The sequence below is a fragment of the Physcomitrium patens genome, chromosome 18 (genome assembly GCF_059467195.1).
Source record: "Physcomitrium patens ecotype Gransden chromosome 18, ASM5946719v1, whole genome shotgun sequence".
Classification (NCBI taxonomy): Eukaryota; Viridiplantae; Streptophyta; class Bryopsida; order Funariales; family Funariaceae; genus Physcomitrium; species Physcomitrium patens.
In genome coordinates, this window is record NC_143427.1 from 3,946,941 (window position 1) to 3,959,519 (window position 12,579).

Sequence of the window (12,579 nt, forward strand, 5' to 3'; positions counted from 1 at the left end):
GTCCGCTTCCTCTGACCATCTCCGACGGGCCATGCCAGACTGATATTAAACAGACACGCATAGATCTTCTTGTTTCAATAAATATCAATACCTAACTGTGACTACACGAATATCTAAGACAGTTTAACCTCTACAACAAAATTGGTTAAATAATCAAGCCGACTTGGTGAGCTCACCTAGTTGGCTGTATGAACGGACTTTCCGGAAGACCCCGGTGCCAGTTCCCAGACGTCGGAATCATGTTCAGCTGCTTACCACGCCCTGTCGAAGACTGATTCTTCCAACTGCTTCCTGCAGCGAGGATGGGGGACGGGAATGTCGCAAGTCCTGTGCGGGGGAATCTAGCGCGTGCTGCTTTGTTCCGAGAACCAGCGTAGAACATTCAACAGGTGATGTGCTCCGGCTGTCCCCACTTCTTCGTTCCGCCCGACTTTTCCTCCCACATGAAGCGAAGCTGGCGCCGCTTCCAGCCTGGGACCCGACATTTCGACGTAGTTGTCTTGAATGCCGACTATACCCACATTGCTCTGCCCCCGTTCTACACGCAATTGCAGCGCGCGCGATACTCCATCTGGATTTGATTGAAGTAACTTGCTGCTAGTGATTTCTTGCGTGGGATTAGTACCGTCGCTCTTACAAGGATCTGTTAAAACTTCGGGTTGTACCCATCTCGAGTTCTTTCATCGTCGACGGTGGAACAGCGCCGCGCTGGATTATGTGATTTCAGAATTCATTTTGCAACCAAGGTCCGGCTTACGTCGATGCCACAGTGATGAATTCTACTATTTGGAACGACTGATCGGTGTCCGTTGTCGATTTCAATTGCTGCTGATCGTTGTGTGCAATAAGGGCAGGTTTCTGTTGCTTCGTTCCTTCGTTCCCTTGTCTTTTGTTTTCTGTTTTATTTATTTATTGTGTTTTGTTTTGTTTTCTCTATTTATTTGCTAGTCTTAAGAATTATCATTATGAATTGTATGTGATGTGTCGATCAAAATTCCAGTGCAGTGAAAATATGCCGATATAACCTAATGGAACTACAGTTGAACCCCATTTTACAGCGTTGTGAGTTGGTACATTCTGACGAAATCCATGAAATGGACTAATAGTCTGATTTAGGGTTTCATTTGATCATTACTGCATTGATTTACTTAGTTTACATTGTGATTGTGGTCCATATACCTACATGTCGTATAAGGTTTACGTTTGTAGCGACGGAATGTTGAAATAACTTTGAATTGTCGCACTCTACCATGAAAACAATTTTAAGCGCCACACCCATTCTACAACTACTGTTTAGTTGATATTGCTACCTATTGAAACCCTTCTAGTGTTATGTGTAGCTCCTGTTCTCCAATCTATACATTGACGGCTGCTAGTGAACTAGGCATTGACATCATCTTCATGTTCCAAGGACAGGTTACATGAATAGAGGTATGTCATGAGACTCCTTAGTGTTTATTAATGAGACATTCAAAAAAACGTCACCCTAGCTTCTCAATGGAGATTATGGCTGGGTTTTTGGTGCAGTGTTCTAACTCGTGGAGTGGTGTTAATCTTGGAATCACTTGTCAGCGCTTGTGTGTTGAGGTTGCTAGACCCAAAGTCTAGTTCATTGTCTGTTTGCGTTGATTTAGGGATCGTTAAATTTTGGATAGAATAATTTTTATGGAGGCTACTCTGAATTGAATTTGAGGAACTACCATTGATCTGGCGCTGTGTCAAGAAATTGGAATGTGAAGAACTCCGAGGTAACGTGACAGGAAATTCTCTTAGCTAAGTCTAGAACCATTTCAGGACTACCTGTACGGGTGCGTACATGCCTTCGCCACATGTATCCACGAACTAATTTTCTGGAGCTAGATTCTGGCAAGCATTTAATTCAATTGATGTTGTTTCGTAGACTCAGACTAGAACTTCAATGGTACAGCTGAGATTTTGCTGCGTGAGTTCCAATTGCGATCCATGGCCTATTTACTGATTGATGCTCATTAGTCCTTCGGTGATGCGGCTTCTATATGATGCTGCTGGAAATGTCAGTTTCTGCATGAATTTTTCCTGGTCTAAAAAGCTAGGAAGATAATCATGTCGGAGTAGCTAGTAAGAATTTGTGTTGGGTGCAAGGCCTATCATGATGTCCGGCCGGTGGTCTGTAATATGATTTGCAATCGCTGATAGAATACTACCATCAATTCAGTTTAAGCATTGAAAGAGCCAAATTTTATGATGTTGCAGATTGTTTATGCTCCAAAAATTACATGCCGAATCATTACGAGTGCTTTGATCCGCTGGAAGAATTGAAGCTTTCCCTTGTATTTTGAATTTTGTTGTTTCAGGATATTATTTAGGACTTCATGAGCTATATGGTATCTCTTGGAAAGAAAGCCATTTACATCCAAGTACAACTGGATTTGCTGGAGTTTTGAAATTATCGCAATTATCTGAGTAAATCAGACGTTGAAAGATGGAAAGTTTGAAAGGTGGTGACAATCTTTCCAAACGTAAGATAATCGTGGGACTTGATTTTGGTACCACGTTTTCTGGGTTTGCCCACGCACATACTGACGATCCAGAGAAAGTTTACGCGAATTATGTGTATCCAGGAGGAGTAAGTAACACATACCCTAAAACCCTGACATCAAGCTTTTACGTAAAACAGGGCGAGACCGGAGTTAAGTGGCAGTTCGAAAACTGGGGATATGGTGCTCGTGAAGCGAATTCCCGAAATAATCGCAACCGAAAAGCTAAGGTACCAGCAGTATATCTTACAAAATTTAAGCTGCACCTAGCAAGCAAAGGTTTCGGGGCACCATCGGCAACACCACTTCCACAGGGGCTTACAGTGGATGTAGTAATTACCGATTATTTGCGCAGGATAGGCGAGCTAATTGTCAATATAATTCGAGATGGTTACAGTGGTGAACTGACCAAGAAGAATATCCAATGGTGTGTGACTGTTCCATCTATTTGGAACAATGATGCCAAGGCAGTCATGAAATCCTGCATGACGAATGCTGGTTTGGTGGGTGGGGTCGATGGAAGTCACCACCCGCTCATCCTGGTATTGGAACCAGAGGCTGCATCCTTTCATTGTTACAAGGTCATGAAGGAACAGATTCTCGAGGTTGGTGACAAGATCTTGGTGGCAGACATTGGGGGAGGAACCTCCGACATTGTTGTGCAGGAGGTCGTTTCTGTCGGTGAATGTTACAGAGTGAAGGAATTGACGACCAGCTCCGGGGGCTTGTGTGGCGGTAGTTACGTGGATTCTAAATTTATGGAGTTTCTACATAGAAAGATTGGACCCTGCTTGCAGAACTGCATAGACAAGTATCCCGAGGTTGAAGAGACGTTGATCAAGAATTGGGAAGTTAAAAAAACTGGATTCGGCTTATCAAGAGAATCTAGCACTTTCGTCGGCCTTCCTTCCAAATTGGCAACAGAGTGGGAGGAACAGGACGACAAAAATGGTGAATTTGGAAGGGAATACGACGAAGTAGAGATCACAGATGAGGAGATGCAATCAATTTTTGATCCCATAGTTGATCAGAATCTGGCTCTCATCGCAGACCAATTGGTTCAAGCGAATGGAGTAAAGATCATTGTTGTGGTTGGAGGATTTGCAGAATCGAAATATCTCATGGGCCGCATTAAAGCTAGATTTAAAGAGGAAGTGCCACACATCATCCACCCACCCAACCCTGCTAGTGCGGTAAGCCTTGGCGCTGTTGCATTGGCATTCAACCCTGGTACGATCGTATCTAGAGTAAGTAGAAAAACATATGGTTTTCACTGTTTGCGTAATTTTGAAAAGGGAGTTGATCCGCCCGAATATCTTGAACTTATCGACGGAGTTTCGAAATGCTATAACCGTTTCAGTGTCTACGTCAGAAAGGGTGACATTGTTTATGTGGACGATTGCATCAGCAAAACCTTTTTCCCTGGAATGCGTGGGCAGCAAAAGATACAATTACAACTTTTCAGCTCTGATGAGATTAATCCAAGATACACAGTAGGGGAGACAATTAAGAAGGAAGGTGAAATTGAAATTGACATATCGTCGGACATGAAATTGGATAAAAAACGTGAAGTGAAAGTGTCTCTCTTCTTTGGACGATCTTCCATAGAAATTAAAGCAGAGGCTATGAACTTTATTAGTTCAGGACCTCAACAATTGGAGCTTCCTGTTGTGATTGGCTACAACCCAGAAATACTTTTGGGGTTGCAGAGTGATGGAGATGCTGGGGTTAATACAGACGACCTACTCTCAGCTGGAGTTGATAAGGTAATCTACTTGTGACATTGTATGGAATTGTATCTCTTGTAATTGGCTTGTGTAGGAGTATCTTTACTAGCCAAGAGAAGGTACTTGGAGTAATCCTAAAAGTATACATGATATGGCGATTCATTTCCCCCTCTTGCAGTGCTTTTTAGGTCGAGCGCATAATATACTACGTTCTCAAAGATGTCATATTTAGTATTTGGTTTCGGTCCTATCTCTTTAACCTGAATTTACTTCTTACAGAAAGCCGTCTACAACCTGTACAAGATAAAGCCCAACCAAATGGGTTTTTCCATCGATTCTAGAAACGGATGTGAGTTCATTGACGATGAAGCACAGGTGATTGAAGGGTTGAACCAAGTGGTGTCCCAGCTTGTTAACATGAAATTAACGAAGCAGAGGGATTCTGCTGAACAAATTGCGAAAGTTACGGATGAGGTTCTCCCAGAACCTCAGGTGGTAGTCGGTCTGGATTTCGGCACTATGCACTCTGGGTTTGCCTACGCACAGTTCAACAATCCTCAAAGGATTTACACTCATTGGGACTATCCGAATGCAGCACATGAAGCTCCATCGTGCAAAACCCTGACCAGTAACTACTATAAAAGACAATCTGGCGGGGAAGGTAGGTGGCAGCTTATGGCTTGGGGTAACAGTGCTTATGCATTGTACGCACGAGATACTCACCAGTCTAACCTTGTGAGTGATACTCTATCACACCCTACTATCGGGATGTATGTAAGTAGATTCAAGTTGCACCTGACTAGCAGAGCTACAGGGAGTTCGTCACTCGCTCCACCACTTCCACCAGGACTTACGCTGGAAGTAGTAATTACAGATTATTTGCGTGAAATGGGTGCACTAATTCTTGAGACTTTGAAAAAACATTACGGAGATGAATTCACCAAGAAGATGATCCAATGGTGCGTGACTGTTCCATCTACTTGGGATAATGCCACCATTGTTCTAATGAAATATTGCTTGACAGCTGCCGGTTTAGTGAATGGGGTTGATGGTAGTCCTCACCCGTTCGTTGTGGTTCTGGAACCCGAGGCTATCTCCTTCAGTTGTCACAACGTCGTTTTAGAAGACAAAAACCTTGAGGCTGGTGACAAGATCTTGGTCGTTGATATAATCGAGGGAACCACTGATGTTGTGGTGCAGGAGGTTGATTCCATGGAGTTTGTTGCTCTTGATCAGAGCAAAAGAGATAAGTCTATGGATGATGTATTCCGAGTGAAAGAAGTGACGAGTCATTCGGAGCCTTTATGCTTCTACTCATACTTGAACGCTGGATTCATGGAGTTTCTGCACAAGGCTATTGGACCCTGCTTGGGTGTGTGCTTAAACCACCATCCTAAAATTTTTGCCCAGTTGACTAGATTACTTGAGCCGTTGATGTCTACCTTCGGTGACTGGACTACAGATGGAGATAGCACAGAAATTTCTCTCCCAAAAATATTATTGAAAGAATGGGAGCGCTACGACAAGAGGGAGGGTAAGTTTGCAAGGGAGTCTTACGACGAGTTAGAGATCTCGTACGAGGAGATGCAATCCATTTTCGATCCAGTGGTAGAGCAGCTTGTAGGACTCATCGCCGAACAATTGGAAGTAGTGGGTGGTTTCAAGGTTCTAGTCTTGAGTGGCAGGCTTGCAGAAGTGCCATACGTCATGGAATACATTAGAAGAATCTTCGGGGGTCATATACCACAGATAATTTCCCCCAGTAACCCTGACAGTGCTGTATGTCAGGGTGCAGTGGCAATGGTTCTTAACCGTGGCAGTGCAGGTATGTCAAAAACATGTAGAAAGACGTATGGTTTCAAAGGCATGAAATTCTTTGAGAGAGGGGTCGACCCTGATGAGTACCTCCTGGAGATCAACGGAGTGGACAAGTGTGCCAACCATTTTCAAGTCTTTGTGAAGAAGGGTGAAACAGTGACCGTGGATTCTAGTATTAGCAAAATTTGTATGCCAACACAGTCTGGTCAGAAGAAGATGAAGGTTGAACTTGTGAGCTCCGACAAACTAGACCCCAGGTACACCATAGGAGAGACAGTTAGACTAGAAGGTGAGATTGAGCTTGACATATCAGAGGACATGAAGTTGGACCAACACCGAGCAGTGAAACTCACTGTCTACTTCCGGAAGTCGTCTTTGGAAGTCGTAGCAGAGGCTGTGAACTTTGTGAGCTCATCCAGCCCTCAGCACTTGCATCTTCCAGCTGAGGTTATGGGCTATTACTGAGCAAATTCTTCTTATTCGAGGAAATTAATGTATCAAATTTGTTTTTGTCACCGAAATTGGCCATGATATTCAGCATTGTCATATTGTCATTTAGATCTAGTAAGCACAGTGTGATCTTATGCGGCCACAGCTTATGCTCAGTTCTGACAATACTAGAAGTTAACAAAACGTCATACACGCATGCCACCATGCACAGAGATTTTCACGTAGTATGCGTGAAAAATCAGCATTTGTTTCCAAGGTTGATTTTTGGTATCTTTGTGGGTCTTGATGAATGGCTCTGTGGATGACACTTGGAGTGTTTTATAGAGGAGTGTTTTAAAGAAGAGTATGTTACATTTTAAATTACTGAACTGCCAAGTATAGTTATTTATGGTTGTATTATTAATTGAAAAGAAGCATTTCATGATTATCAGAGCAGAAAAGATGATGGACAATTTATTTGCATCTCGGAAAATCAGGCATGTCCAAGTTTTTAAAGCCGAACAAGAATAGATTTAAAGAACTTGTAGAATGAGATAAAAATTATCATGGTCAATTAATGAATTACAAATATGATTGTTAAACTTTTTGAAATTTGTATGCTTTGTCTTCTTTTGGATGTACTGGTGTTCGAAGCCAAAGGAATTCCAAGCAATTAAAGCAAACTTAGAAAAGAAAAAATGTCTCTAGTTACAAAATTGTGATACATACTTGAAAATTAGAAAAAAAATATAAAGAATAATGGGAAAAACAGTTTATGTGGACACATATGATGGAATAATAGCCCAAAGAAAATTATCATCATCATGCCAAATGAAAAAAGTTAATTGCAGAATCGACACAACTGTACTAAGAAAATTGTTGAAATATAGAATGATATTAGTGGTGACTTTGTTCTTAAATTGACAAGAGAGTGCTGGAAGAGTTGCTAGAAAGTTTATAGTGCAGCAAAGTTCATAAATGTAATATGTTCCTCAAGAAAACTTCTTGAACATGTAAAAATAAAAGTTATTGGTGGTTCGGTAGAATCGCCACGTAGGACCGACTGCCACGTGGGATCGACCTCCCCGCCGCGGTGAAGTGAAGCGAGGGCTGCGTTGCGAAGGAAAGCTTGGGATTCGCCATGGCTATGGCTGGATCTCGGCGGATGGGCCTCCTGGCCCTGCTCCCCTTGCTGTCCAATTCTCACGACGCCGTTCTCTCTCACTCGAATGCTTACGGTGCGAGTTCTTAATCCTGTTCCCGTGGGTTGAGGTTTCGATTTTTATGGGTTAGAGATGGGATGGGTGGATGAATTTGCGGTGTTGCAATGGGGCATTCTGTGACATGTCAAATTCTATGGGTAGTTTCTATGTGCGTGTGTGCGTTTGTTTCTTGAGCTACTGCTGGTTCAATCTGATCTCGTGAGGAACAAGGTTTGAGTTTTAGGGTTTTGGTCGACAATCCAGAATTGGGGTTGTCTGTGTTCGTGTTTGCCTACAGTTAGCAGCATCTGAATGGAAGATCTAGTTCAGGGTTGGAAACTAGGGGTGGCACGTTTGGGAAATGGGTTCCATTACACTTAATTATCTAGTCTACGTTGTCGACATTTTTCAAGATTTGGGGGTTGTGCGTTGATTGCTGTTGGGTTCTTCGACTGTAGATTCTAGTTGCTGATGTATTGCATGTGTAAGATATGGTGTAGTTGTATTCCAGAGGGTTGGTTGAAAGGTTCAGTACAGCTTCGATGTGCGTTCAGGGTCCAAAGATGTATCCACCGTCCAACGTGTTTGCATTACTACGTAGTTGGATCTGAATGGGAAGAAAATTGGGGTAGCAGAGAAGAATGTGAAGGAGCCCTTCACTGGCATTGAGTTTGAACAACAGAAGCAGATTGACAATAATGATTATCATTTGCAAGCAACTGCAGTCCGTTGCATGCTGGGCCAGGTTTTTCCTCTTCCTTCAGCCCGAACAGAACACTTGAAACCCATGATTACTGAAAGTCGCAAGAACTTATGCAGGAGTACGCTTGTTCAGATTAACACATCAGTGATGGCATCATTTTCTCTACATCCTACACACCAGATTTTAATGCGTTTTCTTCATTGTGGTTGCTCATCGGGAGGTTGTTAATATGCACATTGGATCATACTCATTATTATCTATGGTTGGATGACAGTGCAAGATGGCAATGGCCAGGGCTTACGCAATTGGGTTGTACACGGAAGACAAACAGCCTGTGAGAAACTAAGTTCATTTTTTTGACATGTCTGGCATTATTGCTATCGATAACAAGGATGTCACAGGATACAAATCCCTAGGGCACTTTAGAAGCCAATCACTTGTCCTTCGCTGGTTTGGGTGATAAAATATGTGTCTCGACAAATAAAGAAAAGTCTCTGCGCTCAATATAAAATATTACTGCCGATCATCTGTCGTTTTGCATTATTGTTGGTGATAACTTAACATTGTATGCTTGGTCATTAAGCACTGAGTTATGACAACACACATGCAGTACCTAATTGACCAGGGTCTTACGTAATGTTTGTGAATAGGTTAATGAAACTGCAGTGTTGACTGGGGCGATGAATCGTATTCTTGTACTTGTGATGGATAAGGATGTTGCAGGCCACCATATTGCTAAGGTTTACCTTTTACCCATTTTGAGCTGAATGCGTCTACAAATGTTCTGCAGGAATGGCGACTGACTGTATGGGTGATTGAGTTTGAAACCTTGTCCTGTAGCTCGATGAGAGTGATGGAATATATCATGGGATGTCTGACTTCGGTCATGGTTTGTGAGTAGGGCTTCGACAAGTCATTATTGCCTCGAATTCGTAAAGCACAGGCCGGATCAAAAAGAGGATCAGGCAAAGATGCAGTAAGTGGCCGATCATTTGTATCTGTCAGTTTATTTCCTCTGTATAATAGTCCATGGGACGTATTCTCTACCCAGATTTAGACCTTCCTTTTGATTTGCCGTTTCTTCCGTTGCTTCCTTTTTGTGTATTTATGTGTTCTAGAAGCTGCACCATGTAGTCTGTATGATGTAGCGGTGACTTTATCATTGATCAAGCTCATGTAGAACAGTTACGGGACTTCACGAAATGTTTCAATCGTGAGAAGACGTTGAAAAAGGGTTCAGAAGTTGCGCTGGTTTGTGATCTCTCCTTTGTTTTAATGTCAACATTCGCTCTTGCAGTGTGATTTCTATTCATTCATTTGATAAACTGGAAACATCACAATAGATGTAGCATACTTGAAAGTTTCTTTGTGAAATAATTTGAGCTTTTGATGGTCTGTTCAGTTGAATTTGACATCCGTGATGTTTGATGTGGATAATGTACAGTTGTGGACTCCAGACAACAAGCTTGTCGTATATTTTGATAATCAGTGGGTTCCTTTTCCTTGTGTTTGTTTAGCAGCTCGTTTATTTGCCTACTGCTCAGTAGCTAGTATGGGCTGATCATATAATTTAGAGAATGGTTCAAAAGATTCTTATTTTTGTTCGTTTCATGTGTGTGTATATATATATATATATATATATATATATTTGTGTGTGTGTGTGTGTGTAAAATGTTAGAACCCTTTCATGTTAAAGTCTGACATGGTTTGGATGTGGGTGCAGGATGAGGGCAGTGATAGAGTCGCCCATTTTATGTCGGGCTGTTTTTGACATGTATCTAGGCGAAGATTCCATCTTCCGGAAATACCGAAACATGTCATTTACTTTCCACGGTGGCGCCGCTTCCGAAACATAAGTGGCCTGATGCTTATCAGTTCGTGCACAACTGAGACAATTTTCTTACTGGAATGTGCACTTGCGTTTATTTTCTCTAAGTTTTCTTCGAGTTCTGAATGATCTTGAAGGTGGGCTTATGATGGTAACCTTAATGAAATGCAAGGTTTTCTTGTTGGCCACTCACTAATCTTGGACAGTCTCTTGTGATTTGTATTATATAATACATTTATTCACATAACCTATGTAGCTTAAAGTTGTTCCTGAAGTTAGATTTGGGTGATGCTTGTACAGAATAAATGGTCTCCTACTGCACAAATTGTGTACCTGGTGATGATCGCGGCTGCTGCTTCGTTATAAATTCCAAGTTTTTTGGAATAATATGCATAGAAGTTTCTCATGATTGAATTAACCATGGTGGAATGCCTGAGTTGAAACTTCTACTCGGGTTCTTCCAGGCCTTGAATGATGTATGATGAAAGCAATTGTTGAATTGCGCTATTTTGTGGTTTCGTGAAGGTGGTTGCGGTCATCTTCCCCTGTCAGATGAATAACAGAGGAAACTCGTTTACGGATTGTTATCCTCGAAGGACCTGAAAACTTACCTATTCAAACACCTAAATCCTGCAGTTTGGAATACTGTTGCTCACGCACTTAAACAACATTTAATAATTGCGTCGCTCCGTTAATCGGTATGTTATACCTCAGCCAACATGCTGCTTTACTCAACGTGTGCACAGCTTTTCTGGTCGCCAAGCATTTTTGCACTCTACAGTAGAAGACTTTAGACCTTGAAATCGGTAATCCGTTCGGAGCATTGTCGATATTCAAGTGCATTTTGGTATGATAGTTTCATTTGCTCTTAGTACATTGGAGACTTTTTATCTCCGAAATAGACCTCTTACATGTAAAGACATGTTCCGTGTTGGGGTAGTGCTCGACGTGAACCGAGACTCTGGGACTTACGAGCATCAGGAAATCGGCGCGCTATGTTTTTTACGAAATTTACTAATTTTGCAATTACTATATGGTGGGACCCATGGTCGGCTGTGACTGGCTTCCAGAAATAGATTTTTGTCAAACGCACCTTGCACAATAGAACATGGACTGTTTGTAACATGAGTTGGCTCCCTTTGATTACATGCTTTGCTCTTTTCCAAGAGCTTCATCACAATTCTGAGATCCAATAGCTCCAGGCGTTCATTCTCTATTCAGGAGTCTTGAGCTCCATCGATTGCTGGAGGAGGGTTCCAGTGTCGAAGTCATGAATTTGTTGCAACTGTCTGGAAAGTTCAGGAATCTTCTCACTTACAGTCTTGAAATGTGTCATCCACTCGAGTCGTCTGAATAATCAGTTTCGCAAACTCTATGCGCGATTTATTTAACAAAGAGCGATTTCTCACATCTGCAGTGCATACTGACACATAGAAACTTCTCATTTGAAACCTTCAGTTGTAGATCTGTGCGTAGATCGCAGTCACTTCTTCTAAGAGAACTTAGAAATAGCAAATTCATTCACAGGTTCACGTGAGTGCAGATGCAAACGGAGCCGGTTAGTGTGGGTCCAAGAACTTCGCACTACTTTGTGGGTCTGATTACAATCACTGCGTAACACCCAAGAGCTTATGACATGTAAGGACGTTGAATGACAGCATGCTCGGTGCAATGTTGTATTCTCAGTCCAAGAGTGTTTTGATTTCGCTGATAGCAAAGGGGGTTGGGCTGCGAAGCAGCAACTCTCGTATTCAGAAACCATGAAGTTTGGAAGCGATTCCAAGAGGTTACAGTGCACTTGTGGAGTTGCCACTACTCTACTCTTTATGGTTTTGTGCACTCTATTTACCTTCGGCACTGTAGATTTTGGAGTGGATACATATCCATTCAACAGCCAACAGAAGGGTTTGGAGTGGATGTTTGGTTCGAAATCAGACGTAATCGCGTACAGTAAAAGTGTACCTCATTCTGTGTCTGTAGCGAGGGAGGCACAACATACGTGGGAGGGATTGAATCCACCCTCCCAACCTCCAGAAAACGTACCCACCATGGAACTAAAAGAAGTGTACAATGTGACGCAATCTACAGAGATGGTGCACGTTGCGCCTGCCCCACTGGAAGAATTTATTGATTCAGTCGAAGCCTTGAATGGTGATGTCGATGCAGTGGAAGCTGCTCCTCCCTCTCATGTAGAATATGACAGCGATTTTGCAGATGCTTCACTGGACGGGGATCGTCTGGATTCAGTGAAGGCTGAGCCGTTCTCTGAAGATTCTGAACAAGAATTCAATGCATCGGCGATCAACTTGGACCCCAACGAGGATGTGGTTCTTGAAACTACCGTTGTGTCGATGGG

The 12,579-nt window shown here is 42.4% G+C and overlaps 2 protein-coding genes across 12 annotated transcripts; both read left to right on the plus strand.

Moving 5' to 3' along the window:
- The first annotated feature begins 137 nt into the window (after positions 1-137).
- LOC112295078 (uncharacterized) lies at positions 138-6,582 on the plus strand. 8 transcript variants are annotated; one of them, XM_090244491.1, is made up of 4 exons: positions 138-1,062; positions 1,329-1,431; positions 2,334-4,282; positions 4,523-6,582. In XM_090244491.1, exons 3-4 carry the CDS (start codon positions 2,462-2,464, stop codon positions 6,524-6,526), a joined length of 3,825 nt encoding a protein of 1,274 aa, XP_090100617.1. In that variant the 5' UTR covers positions 138-1,062; positions 1,329-1,431; positions 2,334-2,461; the 3' UTR covers positions 6,527-6,582. The 8 variants fall into 8 exon arrangements, with proteins under 8 accessions (XP_090100617.1, XP_024402004.1, XP_024402005.1 ...); XM_024546236.3 differs by having other exon boundaries at positions 138-854; XM_024546237.3 differs by having other exon boundaries at positions 138-746.
- Positions 6,583-7,626: 1,044 nt separating this feature from the next.
- On the plus strand, positions 7,627-10,419 carry LOC112294958 (uncharacterized). Of its 4 annotated transcripts, none has more exons than XM_090244495.1 (8): positions 7,627-7,728; positions 8,193-8,437; positions 8,670-8,729; positions 9,046-9,135; positions 9,297-9,371; positions 9,581-9,646; positions 9,840-9,883; positions 10,119-10,419. In XM_090244495.1, exons 2-8 carry the CDS (start codon positions 8,426-8,428, stop codon positions 10,249-10,251), a joined length of 480 nt encoding a protein of 159 aa, XP_090100621.1. In that variant the 5' UTR covers positions 7,627-7,728; positions 8,193-8,425; the 3' UTR covers positions 10,252-10,419. The 4 variants fall into 4 exon arrangements, with proteins under 4 accessions (XP_090100621.1, XP_090100620.1, XP_090100619.1 ...); XM_090244494.1 differs by having other exon boundaries at positions 8,230-8,437; XM_090244493.1 differs by having other exon boundaries at positions 8,247-8,437.
- Positions 10,420-12,579: the final 2,160 nt, after the last annotated feature.